Genomic DNA, 14394 nt, shown 5'->3' with positions numbered 1-14394 from the left:
GTTCAGGACCTACAATGCTGGGCACAGGTGCATCTGAAAAGGTCAAAGCAAAGGTGAAGAATGCCATGATATAGTGAATGGGAAATACAGATATGCCAAATGGAGGTCTAGAGATTGTAGGGGTGGGGAATGGTGGGAGAGCAATATATCTTCACAGCATTGCAACCCTGGGAATGGGAATGGGGGAGGGAGCTGGAGGGGTGACACATTTGGACTCGAGGAAAATCAAGTTAGGGTTGCTTTTGAGTAATTGTCGATAAATGGATAATAAACGAGTAAGCAAAACAATTCTGAATGCTTCAAACTAAGTGGTTAATGAATATCAGTGTAAATTTGAACACTGATGCACAATTTAAGTAATTTTTAAGTTCTTGGGGAGTCACCATCTTAGAAGATCTTTCCTGATCCAACACACTAACAGCATTTGTGAAGAAAGTCTGTCAGAGCATCTACTTCCTCAGGAGTTTGCGAAGGTTTGGTCTGACACCAGAAAACCTGGCCAATTCCTACGAAGGGTTGGTGGCAAGTGTGCAGATTGGCTGCATCACGGTCTGGTACGGGGACACCATTACCTCTGAGCATAAAGCCCTGAAAAAGCCCAGTACATTACAGATGAAACCTTCCCCACTATTGAGTACATCTGCAGGGGATGCTGCCGTCGGAGAGCAGCAGCAATTACCAAGGACCCACACCACTCAACACACGCTCTGTTCTCGCTGCTGCCATCAGGAAAGAGGTGGAGGCGCCACAAGACTCACACCACCCGGTTCAGGAACACCTGCTGCCCCTCCACCATCAGACTCCTCAACGACAAACTCAATCAGGGGACTCATTTAAGGACTTGGCAATTTATTGATTTTTTTCTCTCTCTGGCAGTGATGGTAGTCATGAATGGTAATTACACTGATTTCCATGGATATTAACAAATGTGTCTAATGGAAAGGCTGGTTTTTGATTATTCAATTATTAATAAGTTTGGGGCAGGTTTCCTGGGATGTGGTTATTACTTTGCTACTTCTTTTTCATGAAAACAATGTGCATTTTGTCTGACTGGTTGTGCGCCTTCTTCCCCTTGTCTGAATGAACTCTCATTTTCCTATTCTGTTCCTTTCCTCCAGCTGAGAGTGCACGGATTCCTGTCCCAAACTCCTCTGCTGCCTTTGTCCCAGTATTTACTCAGTGCTTCAGGCTGGTAGGGGGCATGTGCACCCATGCAGGAAGATGGGCAGGATGCCACGGACTGAAAAGAAAGCAAAACGTAGAGCTCATTACACAGATAATTTCAATGTGGACAATGGAAGCTTCTTTGCCTTGTTGCTGAGCAACTGTGTTCCTACATGCAACCCCACTTCATTGACCCCAAAGTCTTAGGGGCAATCTTTAAAAATCCCCTTCAATGAAGGTTTAATCTCCGTATTGGAGATCTCACTCCGAGATTGATTCTCAAAAGTCAGATGGAGAATTTACAGTACGTTTGACACTGCGGTAATTTTGTTTGTTTGGCAGACGCTCTTCGCATCCCAGGTATGGAGTTTTCAACATGCCTATTAATGAGAAATATTCAGAGGTTCCTCTGTAGATAAACATGGAAAATTGTCCATGATAAATATAGTGAATCTGGTTCTTTAATTATGTCCATCCAAACGTTCCTGGTCAGATTGATAATCAGTGCCCTCAGAGGGGTAACAATCCTAGGAATATTTTAACACTCACTATTTTAACAGTGTACTTTTGCTTTCTGAACCAGTGAGAATGCTTCTTTAAGCTCTCTGTGATTTTATTTCCAATCACCAGGCTCCCTTCCATCCTCAAGAGTGGGGCGATTGCTTTAATGCCAACTGCTCTTGCACTACAAGCAGTTTTAAGCCTCAGACTTGAACTGACGTAAGCTGAATTAAGTCTGTCTGCACTTGCTTCACAGAACATTTTAACACCCTGAAGAGAGAGGAGACTTTACTCTTAGCCATCTGTGCCAGATATGTATTGATAGCGCTCAAATATCTCATCTCTGTACTGGTGACGCTTGGTGAAACTGTTCAGAGAATTGATTCAGCAACTGAGAGATGACATGTTGCAGGTTGTGGCTGACATCAGATTAAGAGGCGATCTAGTCAAAGTATTAGAAAGGATAATACAAATGCAAGAACCTTGTAATCTCTTCCTGATCCTAGAGCCAGATGTGTGGTCAGGGTGGAGAGTTCGGGGCCGTATGCTGAGTGCCTGGTCAGACAGAAGGCGCAGAAAGGAAGAGCAGCTACTTGTTCTGGTGAAGTAACCCAAAACAAAGTGGGAACAATGTAACTATTGGAGCTAAAGGATTCAGAAATGATATCATGAAGCATTTTTTTTCAACCAGAATTCTCTCCTTCAGAACAATATGGCCATTGGGTTAACTAAAGTTTTTAAGACCAAGGTTGACTGGTTATTTTTGGGCATTTTATTGTGTGACATAAGTAGAAAGTCTTTTATTATTTTAAAGTGTTCTGAAGGAGTTTTTTTGAGAAGTGGGGCCTTCACCTATTGGGCTCCTTTTAGACAGAGAACAGAGATCCTGCTACAGCTGTACAGGGCCTTGGTGAGACCACACCTGGAGTACTGCGTGCAGTTTTGGTCTCCTTATCTGAGGAAGGACATCCTCGCCATGGAGGGGGTGCAGAGAAGGTTCACTAGGCTGATACCAGGGATGGAAGGACTTGCATATGAAGAAAGGTTGGATAGATTAGGCTTGTATTCTCTGGAATTTAGAAGATTGAGGAGGGATCTTATAGAAACGTATCAAATTCTTAAGGGATTAGACAGACTGGACGCAGGTAGGTTGTTTCCAATGCTGGGAAAAATCAGAACCGGGGTCACAGTTTAAGGATAAGGGGAAATTTTTTTTAGGACTGAGATGAGGACAAATTTCTTCCTTCAGAGGGTGGTGGATCTATGGGATTCTTTGCCACATGATGTAGTTGAGGCTGGTTCCTTGTCAATATTTAAGAGTAGGTTAGATTTGTCCCTGTGGTTAAGGGGATCAAGGGGTATGGAGAGAAGGCAGGAACTGGGTACTGATCAGCCATGATCATATTGAATGGCGGTGTAGGCTTGAAGGGCCAAATGGCCTACTCCTGCACCTATTTTTCTATGTCTCTAGACAATTTCCCTCTCTTGGACAGTCCTTTAGCACTGAAGATATCCTGCCTCCAATTTGGTACCCTCTGAGGTACCTAATGAGACCAATATTGGAACCATAACCTCTTTTATTGATGGGGCAGGTAGAGGATGAGTGGGTAGTTAGTGAGGGGGCGATTCCACTCCTTCTGCCACTTGTACAGGTCTCTGAACATTACTGATGCATACTTTGAAGGTTTTCAATGCCATCCTGAATGCTCCTTATCTGAGTGGTTGTGGATCAGAGATCCTCAGGAGTCATTGAGGATCTTGCATTTCTTCAAGGAAGCTCTGAGCACATCTTTGAATTTTTTTTCTCTCTGTCTACTTTGCAAGCTCTCACTATAGCCCCTTTCACACTTGCAAGTGATCCCAGGAATTAATGGCCAACCGGCCTTTAAAGTGACTAGTGTGAAAGCAAAATCAGCTCAATGCTGGCATCAGATGATGTCATCTCATGCTGGAGATTGACGGCCTTGACCCATAGTACAATCCCTGGCGTCTGCAGACTCCAGCGTTGCAATCAGGCAAGAGTGAAATGGGGGTGGGGGGGTTATTGCATTGTGGGATTGAAATGACCTAAGGTTTTGCATGTGCAAGAATGTGAAAGAAGAAAAGATTATAGTGAAAATATAAATTTTGCTGTGGGAAAGTTGCAGCGGGAGAGGGAGAGAAAAGAAATAAATAGCAATAGCGGACAATTTTTAAACAACATAGAAAAATTGGTAGCACTAGCGCACAATTTATAAAGACCATGGGAAAAAACAATGGTGGATCTGACTTCCAGAATGCTGTACAGCAGTGAACCCCTTCCCCCCCATGAGTGCTCCATGCATACAGCTGTGCATACAGCCCTTTCTCTGTTGCATGGAATTCTGGGATGGCAGGAGTGCCATTGCTTTTTTCCACTGTGTTTATAAATTGGTTGCATTAGTGTTATCAACTTTCCCACACTGTTTAAATCATACGCGATAGCCTTACCAACTTTCCCACCCTGTTTAAAAATTGTCCGCTATTGCTATTTATTGCTAGCACTTTCCCACGATCCCTTATAAAGGTTTATATAGGTCAGCACAAGAACAACAGGGGCTAAAAGGCTCATACGGTGCTGTACATAAAGTTTAATTATGTAATAATTGGGTATGATTAATTTTGTTGTAATATAATATCATTCATAATATATTGATCAAGATTTAGGGCAGGTCCACCATCGCTCGATGTATCATGACATCACCAGTAGAAGGTAGAACAGCCCTAACCCCAGGAATGACTCCTTGCAAGTGTGAAAGCGTTCAGTGTCCTAGTTAGGAGTGGTCAAGTGTGAAAAGCCAAACCCCCATTCCTATCCCGGGACACTGAACGGCCAATTTAGTGGGATGCAAGTTTGAGAGGGGCTTATGACTGAGGTCGGAATGGATTCTTTGGTGTTTGGAATGTGGCCAGGTGAGTGGTAGTGTGGAGAGTTGAAGATGTAGGCTAGGTGTCTGGCCAGAGAGAAGCCAAAAGGAACCCAGTTTGTAACCACAGTTAGTAACCAGGTGAGAAATGAAAAGGAAGCAGTGTGCACTAGTGAGATCAAGAGGCAGCTAGCTTTGCAAATGACCATTTTTTTAAAAAATTCCAGCCTAAATGAAGGTAACAACTGTATCCAGGACCAATTCGTGATTCTTGCCGTAATATGACAACAATGATCCATGAAGGAATGTCAATCACTTCATGAATTCCTGTCCCTTTTGTGGAAACAGAGGAGACTGGTGCATTTATTCAGGTCAAGAGGGCGTCAATTTAAAAGCGACATGCAGAAAAATTCTTTGGTCAGAAGTTCATGAGTCTTGTTGCCACAGGTGGCTGTGGAAGGGAGGTGCAGAGATCACAAGTGTTTGATTAGTCGGGGCATCAAGGGTCATAGGGAGAAGGCCAGGGTGTGGGGCTGAGTGGAAGGATGAATCAGCTCATGGTAGAATGGCGGAATGGACTCGATGAGTTGTAAATAATGCTGGAAACAATTAAACGAAAAGCTAGTCCAGCAACTATCCATGGAAAGAGAAATATTAAGGCCTGAGACCCTTCATTAGAACTGAAATGAGGGAAGATGCGTTAGTTTTGGGTGCAGGAAAGTTGAGGGAGGGCAATGGGTGGATGTATTCAGCAGATCAGGCAGCATCCATGCAGAGACAAACAGTTTCAAGTCAACAGACCTTCATCATAATGGAGTGGGGAATTATTAAGGGAGTTAATTTGCTCTGTGACGGATGCGAGATCCTGATTAACATGTTCATGTTTGGTTAACGTATGTATTTCTTGAATGCAGTTGTTATCTCCAAACATGCGACTGGCTGTGCAAAAATAGCAGGCAGGAGTCAATGTAATCTGAGCTAATCATGAGCTAACAACTGTGTTAAAACAGCGCAGACGGGAATTTAACAAAAAAGTGTTAACTGATATGATAAATATAGCATATGGAGCAAATTAAATTCCCGTGGATGGTTATTTGGAGACACAAAAACAACTGCTCCCAGTCTTTCTCTGTAATTTGACGGAATTGGCTGCATTTGAACCTCACACCTATGAAAATAAAATCACAAGTTCCTGCAATTCATTTCCTTTCCTTCAAGGATTCAACTCTGCTGCAGCTGAAGATGTATCCAGCAGGTCAAGCAGTGCCTATGGAGAGAGCCAATGACCTGACCTGCTCTACTTGGATTTCTAGCACCTGCAGTATTGACATTTTTAAACGCCACCAGATGTTAATTGTCTGTGGGGGTTTTGTGCCAGGAGATGTGCATCAATTACCTGAATCTTTCTGTGTTTGTAGCTTCTTGTTTGTTGCATGCTTACTCATGAAATTTCAGTGTCTTTAAGTTGCCAATACTGTTCCTTTAGAGTCCTATTTTGACCCCGTAGAGCATCACAACTGAATCCAGTCTTGCATTTGACCAATGGCTAAGTGCATTTATAGTAAGGGTTAATGGAGAGTGATTAGGAATGGGGAAACCTGCTCAATTCTTCATCCTCAGAGCATGAAGGTTCCTGGTCTCCAACCTCGACATTGCTTGTTCTTTGAGCTCTCTGGTTACTGACCTACTGTAGGCTAGGAGATCTCAAGATTGATCGCCAACTGGTCATCCATGCAACCCTGAGCATGGTATGGCAGTACCTGGTCTCCCACTGCAGGAGAAGGCCCTCAAAGGTGAAATAATTTAGGCTTTGCAGCTCTGAGGCAAATTACAAGCATCGGAGCCCAATCCTAATGTCAAATGGCCGCACGACTATTGATCCCATAAGTGATTGTGCAAGCCAATACACATGAATGAGTATTTATTTGCTGTTAGTTACAAAGGAAAGAAAAAGTTGGGCATTAATGTGGGTTGCTGCTGGGCAAAGCTGTGAAGTGGGAAGGTGTCTGAATTGTGAACTTCACTGATGGTGCTGCCTTTTGTTTATCCGACGTTGCCATCAAGTTAGTAAAAGACATGCATAGTTGGGGAAAAAAAAACAGGGGCACATGGAAGACAGGAGTGGGAAAATCTGATAGATTTCTCTAGGAGCTACAGGTACACTGGACTGTCTAGCATGAGACATACAACAGATGACAGCTATTCTGGGAGGTCATCTAAGCTGTGACTGCTTCCTATTGGTGGAGATGCCCAGAGTGAGGCAATATGATTCCAATACCTCATTTGATGAAATGTGCATTAATTACCTGAGCCTCACTGTGCCCATTGCTCCTCGTTTATTGCATGTTTACTCGTGAAATTTCAGGGTCAAGGTAAAGTAAATTGAAAGGAATATTCCTCATTCTTATACAGAATGTTATTTTAAACATTACACTGCAATAAAGGTAAATCAAGAATCCCATGGTCCACATATGAGAGGGTTAGCCAGCAGAGAAGACAAGCAAATACTAATTGTATCCTATTTGAAATAAGTTACGTTTGAAGAATAACTCTGTCTGTTGAATCGTAACGGATGAAAAAAATAAATTGAATTTCATCTTCTCATGCTGAAATAAATGTTGTTATTAATGTTAACAGCAGTGGAACATGTGTCTGTCAAAAGGGCTTGAGCAGTTAATTTATCAAGGTCCTTTCTATAACATTTCTAGAATGCTACACTCCTAATGGTGCTGACTATCGAGGCTGCCAGAATCGAACGTCAGACCAAGGGGGAAAACCCTGTTTGTATTGGAATGAAACTTTCCAGCATCCATACAACACCCTGAAGTACCCGAATGGGGAAGGAGGCCTTGGCAATCATAACTACTGCAGGTAACATTTCCTCTGTGGTGAAGCTCTTGTATTCTTTGAACGCCATGCTTTTTCAAAAAAAAACTGTTGTGGTTTCCTCACAGAAATAGGAAAAGAAGCAGGTCATTCTGGATCTTTCTCTCTTCTCCCTTTTATTGGGTTGCTGCAGTTCCATTTATCACATTCTGTCCATCTCTGTTCAGAACCTTCCTGTTGGCTCATGACCTGAGTAGCTTGATCGTGAAAGTACCGTCCAGACTCTGAGATGAAGTACGATCTGACGTCACTCAGGATGTGATGTTTGGTTAGCTTCAGCTTGGTGAAAGGTAAATAAAGCAGCAAAGTATTGACACATATTTGATTTTTAAAAAAACAAAGCACAAATGGAGCAGCAGATGTTAGAAAACATCTTCTAATCCTTCCTGTATGTTGCACTGATGGAGGATTATGCTGAAACGTTTATGAGAACAGAAATGCTACACACTTGCATCTACAGCTCCTTTCTGACTGTAACCATGCATGAAGCTTTTCTTTGGCCCAGAAGTGAATTTGATAGCTTCATTAATAGATTTAAATGCTCAACATAAATCTGAGGGTTGTGGGTTGGGGGGGGGGGGGGGTGGGGGGAAGGACACATAGCCTGGATGATGAATGGATTCCTTGGGACCTGGATTTGATAGGATGCAAGATCTGATATCTTTTATCCAGAAGCTTTATCAATCTGAGCTTAGTTTTCAATGGGCAGTGGCCTCCAGCATTAAGCCTCTGCATATTTGCCATTGATGAGGGAGACTGGTGGACAACTGGAAAATGCTTCAGCGGTATAACAAGAAATGCGAAACTCAATATATTGGAAAAGTAAAACATTGTACTGAAGCATATAACTCCTGATGTTGTTCAACTATCTGTACATGACAAAAACACACCACTTCCAATCCCAGAGAAAATTTACACCATTGTTCACACTGGGCTAGGGAAACTTTGCTCTTTATCTAAGTATCGATGCAGTCCCTGACCTGGGAATGCTCAATAATGTTAACGAGAGTCTGAAAATAGAGAAAATTCCATCCATCTTAAGAATACCCAAACCCCTGCATCCTGTCCCAGTTCTTCCTATCAATGGATTGATGATCATAAAATGGAGTTAATTCCTTTGTTTTGCTGTTAAGCCGGCAGTTGCTTTATTCCTTCTGACTGTGGCATGGGCTTATGAATATTAACATATTGATAATTATGAATAATAATTATAAATATTATCATAATATAAATTATGCATATAAACCAGAAATCCTGCAATCAAGGGTTAAGTTCACTTGAAGAAGAAAACATGGCAACAGAGAAACATTCCTAGCACCATAATCTTTGGGTAAATGTTCACTGTTGCTGAGATCAATTTGTCAATAATGCTGACCAAGAGAAACTGGGTCTAACTAAAAGTTAATTAACTAAGGGTGAATTTCATAATCCTGCTGCTATTTGTTTAGAATAAATAAGTTATTGTGCCTAATTTTGCTGCAGAAGTTACTCTCAAATCTTTGTATGGATAGCACTTGGTGAATTAATGCTAAGACCTCTTTGAAGTCTTCCAATATGCTGCCAAGCCAAGAAATTCCCTTGGGATTACAGTTACCAGCATTGTGTAAGCAATCAAAACGCATAAAATTGCAGATTTGTTAAGTCTGAAATGACAACAGAAAACAATGGGATACTCAGCAAGTTGGATAACATCCATGGGAGATAAGTCAGCTAAGGCCTCAGGTCAACAACCTTTCTTCAGAATCATGAACCATTAGAAATCAATGCCATTTTAACTTGCAGAGGGGCGATTGGGTGGTGACCAGTGAGATTGAAGGGCACAGATGCTTTTCTCACTGAGAGAGTGTGATTAATTACAGTTGATCTGTTAGAGGAGATGGAGAAAGGCAGTTCTCGCACGTGGCAAATGAGATAAATAAATGAGTTGACCGTGTTCTGGCAAAGAAAAAGACCAAATAGATTTGTTCTTGCCAGGCTGAATTGCCAAATGATACTTACATGTAGGTTTTATTCAAAAGGTGTCTTTGACAACAGAGTCCAAGGGACAAATGAGATGCTGAAATCCTGGAGAGGGGGTTCTGATACAGAAAGGCCAAACCTTCAGCTGCGCTGCCAAACATTGATTAATGCCACCTATGAAATGATTGTACCTGTTATTTCATTGAAATGTCAAACCATTTGTTTTACCACATTCAATAACTCTCTCAGAAAGCACATCCTGTTAAAAATACATCATGTCCTGTGACAATACATTACGGTGGCTGATATGATTAATTTTAGAAACGATGAAGGGAATGTAACAAATAAGCCTTTTTTAAGCACCTCATCGTAAAATGTAAATAGATGTTCCCTTTTCATTACAAATTACATTGTCTGGACAATCGCATACATTCAAATTCCACCCAAGTAATCACCTCCTAGAATTATTTTATCTAGTCTAATTGTGTGTGAAGCAACAATCACATTCCAGTGCAAAATACTGTAACAAGAAATGAAAACAAAACTGAACTGGATAAAAGTATCTCTGGGTGATTTGATATTTGCTCTTCATTGTTTCTCCTTTCTTCACAATTCATTTTGGATCGAAGATGACTTCTTTCCACTCTAGCTCCCCGAGTTCTGAGTTGACCCACGAACCCAGTGAGGGATTCTCAGGTTTTGCAAAGGTGGACCAGGAAATGGTTAGTGGCTGGGTGGATTGTTTGCGAGGTCACGCGTGCCTTCTGGTTGTCTGTGTGCTCATGATGGGTGGATTTGAGGCACCACACTGAATGCATCTTTTTCAGTCTGTGTGCTAATGGGCCAGGGATAGATAGAGTAGGGAGTTCTGAGAACATCCTTGAATCATTTCCTCTGTCCAAGAGGTGATCTATTTCAATGACAAAGAACACAACCAAGTGTTTATTTCAGGATTCTGGTGTCAAACGTACAAGGGGAGCCCATTCAGAGTAACTGGGGCTGTGAGCATGTGAAAGGATTTTTTTTTTGTTGCTTAACCTGCCAGTGAATTTGGAGGATTTTTTGACATCTTTCGTATGGTTTGAGGTGCCTACTCCAAGTCTTTGAAGCATGAAGGGGAGCAAGAAGCATGTGTTGGGTTTGAGCTCTTATCCCTTAGATGCTACTGAGTAATTGATGATGAATTTACTCTCCGATTCAATGCGGGGACGTGAAAAGGTGACCTAATTCAATGGGAGATCCTCGAAGCAATGAGTGAGCATGATCTGAGTTACAAACTCAGATGTAACAGTTCTGTTTATGTCAGCTGAGTTCAAGGAATGAGATTTTGAGCATTTGGATGCCAGTTTTGAGACAATTCAGGTTCAAGGACCGACCAACCTTACAATTTCATCCTTGTCTCCAAATCCCAGAGACAAAATAAATGTATTGGAAACAAAATGTTGGAGCCTTGAGGTTATGGAACCCTATGGTAATGCTTACTTTACATTCTAGCTCTATCACTGTATTTAATTGCACGTTCAGGGATAACGGGAAACCTTGTATGCTTTCATCTTTGGGTTATGATAGTTGAAACGGGATGGATAAAGTTGGGGCCAAGTGCAACAACACTTTTGCAGATGAACAGTAAACAGGTAGATATAAATATACGTTTTGCATGTTTGAGTTATTTGGTTGACTTCTCTTGGGGTCCTCGTTTTTTTTTACCCCCAATCAGAGGAATGAAAGGGCGAATCTCATCTGCTCTTGCGTATGTTGAGAAAACTTTGATCATATCTTAAACCTTTCATTCTAAGGCCATCATAGTTTACTGACCACAAGACATTCTCAGGTAACAAAGCCAAAGAGGAATTTATCAATTAGTGAAAAAAAATTATAAAATATCTTTATTTACCTGTAGTGTATCATATCTAAAGTTCCTCCATCTTGGTCCCTGAACCATATCGATGTTTGTCCCCACTACCACTGGACCAGCTCACTCAGATTTCTGATGCCAAAATGAAAGGAAAATAAAGGAATAAGCAGCTTGTTTTTACATAGATGTCGATGTTTGTAATATCATTCACAACATTTGTGCACAGTTTTTGTTTGAAGTTTTTTTTTATTGGCTCTGTTATATTTCAGTATGAACACCCTGTTGTTAGAACTTGAGAATGTGCTGATTATACTGTAACAAGAAAGGGACAGCAATGCATCATAGCCTTTGGAAGTGACAAAGCTGTTGTGGAGTGCATGACTGGATTGATATAGTGCCCTGTAAAGCTCATAATTGATCACAGCGTTTAAGGTATGGATTTGAACAGAAGGGAACAGGGAGTGCCTGCCACTGTTATGAATAATAACAAGCCTGGGAACGGTAAGTGCGGATGATAGTACAAAATAGCAGTACAGCTCCAGCTGCAGCTATATTGGAAATTTTGTTAATTATGATAGAGCACTGGAGTCCTTCAATTTATATTAGGAGTGCCTAACCTGGTTAAGATAGGTGCTGGCGAAATGAGGCCACATCCTGTCAGCAGTAACGAGGCAAGATATGTATGCAATATTGGTAAATTAATAGCTTTCCTAGGATGTACCAAAGTTGCAATGGCTCAATAGATTCTTCAGAATGTCAATGTAATTGCTAATCATCTTTCTCGACTCTGACTGCGGGTCTGAACATTATGACTTTCCACAACCATCATAAAATTCTATGTCCTAGAGATGGTAGAAGAGGCTCTTCCTGGTCACAGTAGTAGAAATAGCTGGAGCTGTGTAAAATCATTCAGTTTTGAGGTTTATGCATGGACACATAAAGTGGATGGATTGATTCAGGCTCAGAACTGAATGATGAAACCCCTTCATTGCTGACAGTAGGAACTATCAGCCAAGGTTGCTTTAAATGAATACGCAGAGAAGCAGAAGTGAAGGAACCAAGAACTCCATGCAGAACACTAGGGTATAGAAAACATGGGAGTCAGTGAGTAGAAGATGTGCAAATTATGAAAGACCCTGAGGGAGGAAATCAGTAAGAATCTATTTCCCATAGAAAATTGGTGGTAATCTTGGACCATACATTTAAATTAGTTGGTTAAAAAAAATCTAAGGAAGCTGAGAACAAGCTAATTTATTCACCAAGTGACAGGGATCTCAAACTTACTGCCCGATGGGGTAGTGAAAGCCTCTGTAAAGGTTGGCTTTTGAAGAGACATTCCCAGCAGGGCTATGGAATTAAAGTGAGACACCTGCTAGTCTGCCATTTCCGATGCCATACATGAAGGCATAACCACTGAGAAGAGGGCTTCATTGTAAAAGTCTAATCTGTAGACACTCTCAGACTCCACAAAGACACTCAGTCACCAATACTTCAGTAAGTTAGCTGATGGACCTCTCTGGATGATAATTGAATGCAAGCCATCTGGACGCTTAGCAGGAATATGCAATTTTAATTTTTAAATGTAACTTTTAAATGTTTTAAATTTCGACATACAGCATGGTAACAGGCCATTTCAGCCCTCAAGTCCATGCTGTCCTACTTACACCCAATTAACCTACACCCTCAGTATGTTTTGAATATGGAGAGAATGTACAAACTCCTTTCAGACAGTGTGGGATTTGAACCACTGTCCCGATAGCTGGTGCTGTAAAGGCATTGCGCGAACCACTACACCAAAACTGTGCCACCCTAATATATATATTTTGAACTCCAAACTATAATGGAATGGTGCAGTGGTGATGCAGTGGTATTTGAAACTGTCTTCACGGATCACTGGGTTGTAGGACATGGGAATCGCTTTCTTTTCCTCTTCTGCTTTTTCTCTCTCTTGCCCCAGTCTCTGCCCAGTCTTTTACTTTCCTTACCATCTTCTGTGCTTTTCCCCTGCTCCATCCAACACCAGGTGCAACAGCAGGAGAACCTGGATCACAAATTGCCACATTGCAGGTCCATTTCATCTAAGCTGCTCCAACTACGCTGAATACATGCTGCACGAGATTATAAATTACAGTTAGTGTGTGTGTTGTCATGCATAACCCTGCCTTGACCTCCTGAATTAAACACCTACGTATACTTGCAGCGTAACCGTCGAGATTTCAGTATCACTCTCAGTGTTGGCATTCTCCTTTGTATCTTGTGTTCATCTTTTTCTGCAATTACTGTATACAGATTTACATTCAGCATATCTCCTTTTAGACTCTGCCAGCTTTAATATTTTTGGGGCAAAAGCGTCATATATTTATCAAGCAGCAACAGGGCTATAATTAATATTTGTGCGTTTTGTGTTCATAAATGCACTTAATTAATGAGATGCCACTGTTTGGTTGGTGTAGCAGTTTGCGCAATGCCAGCAGTTGGAATCAGACCTGGGTTGGAATCCCGTGCTCTCTGTAAGGAGTTTGTACGTTCTCCCTGTGCCTGCGTGGGTTTCCTTTGGGGGCTCTGGTCTCCTTCTACCCTTCAAAACGTACTGGGGTGTAAATTGAGCAGCATGGACTTGGAGGGCTGAATTGGCCAGTTACTGTGCTGTATGTCTAAATTTATTCATTAAAAAAAAATATTCCTTTGTCAGCTGAATAATAATTTTAGGCTTGTTTTGTTTTCCCTCATTCAAAGTGATTATAATGGAACATGACAGGAATATAGTACTTGAAAAATATTCAAAAGTCTTTGAATGGTTTATTAAATTTATTTTATTTCATTCACTTAAATATAATTGCAGCCCATGTTTGTCGTTGGGTATTTTGATCACAGTATTAAAATAGCTTGTGCTGTGGAGTTTTCGTAACACCCTACATGATAAATTACTTCAAGGTAATTGGAAAATAATTGGCAAAGCAATCACAAGTAATGTAAAGGATAAAGATTTGCTTCTAGTTGCTCCCATCTTGGATTCTGTACCCTGGCTAAAATAGTGATGGGAGCAGATTCAATATTATCTTTCTGAGGATAATTGGCTAATAGTTGAATTGCAACAACATGCAGGCCTTTGGGGGACAGATTGGGATCAGAAAGTAACTCAGT

The 14394-nt window shown here is 41.3% G+C and overlaps 1 protein-coding gene across 2 annotated transcripts in view; it reads left to right on the top strand.

Moving 5' to 3' along the window:
- kremen1 (kringle containing transmembrane protein 1) overlaps positions 1–14394 on the top strand; it is a 187490-nt gene that overhangs the window by 34996 nt on the left and 138100 nt on the right. The window contains exon 2 of one of the 2 annotated variants that reach the window (XM_069932928.1): positions 7259–7421. The exons of the other annotated variant lie outside the window; for it this stretch is intronic. Within the exon in view, the coding sequence (XP_069789029.1) occupies positions 7259–7421 (163 nt within the window). The remainder of the gene's footprint in view (positions 1–7258; positions 7422–14394) is intronic. 2 annotated transcript variants of the gene reach the window in all.

This window comes from Narcine bancroftii, chromosome 4, assembly GCF_036971445.1.
Source record: "Narcine bancroftii isolate sNarBan1 chromosome 4, sNarBan1.hap1, whole genome shotgun sequence".
Taxonomy (NCBI): domain Eukaryota; kingdom Metazoa; phylum Chordata; class Chondrichthyes; order Torpediniformes; family Narcinidae; genus Narcine; species Narcine bancroftii.
Note: the sequence above shows the minus strand (reverse complement) of the source record. Positions and strands in the feature narration are given on the sequence as shown.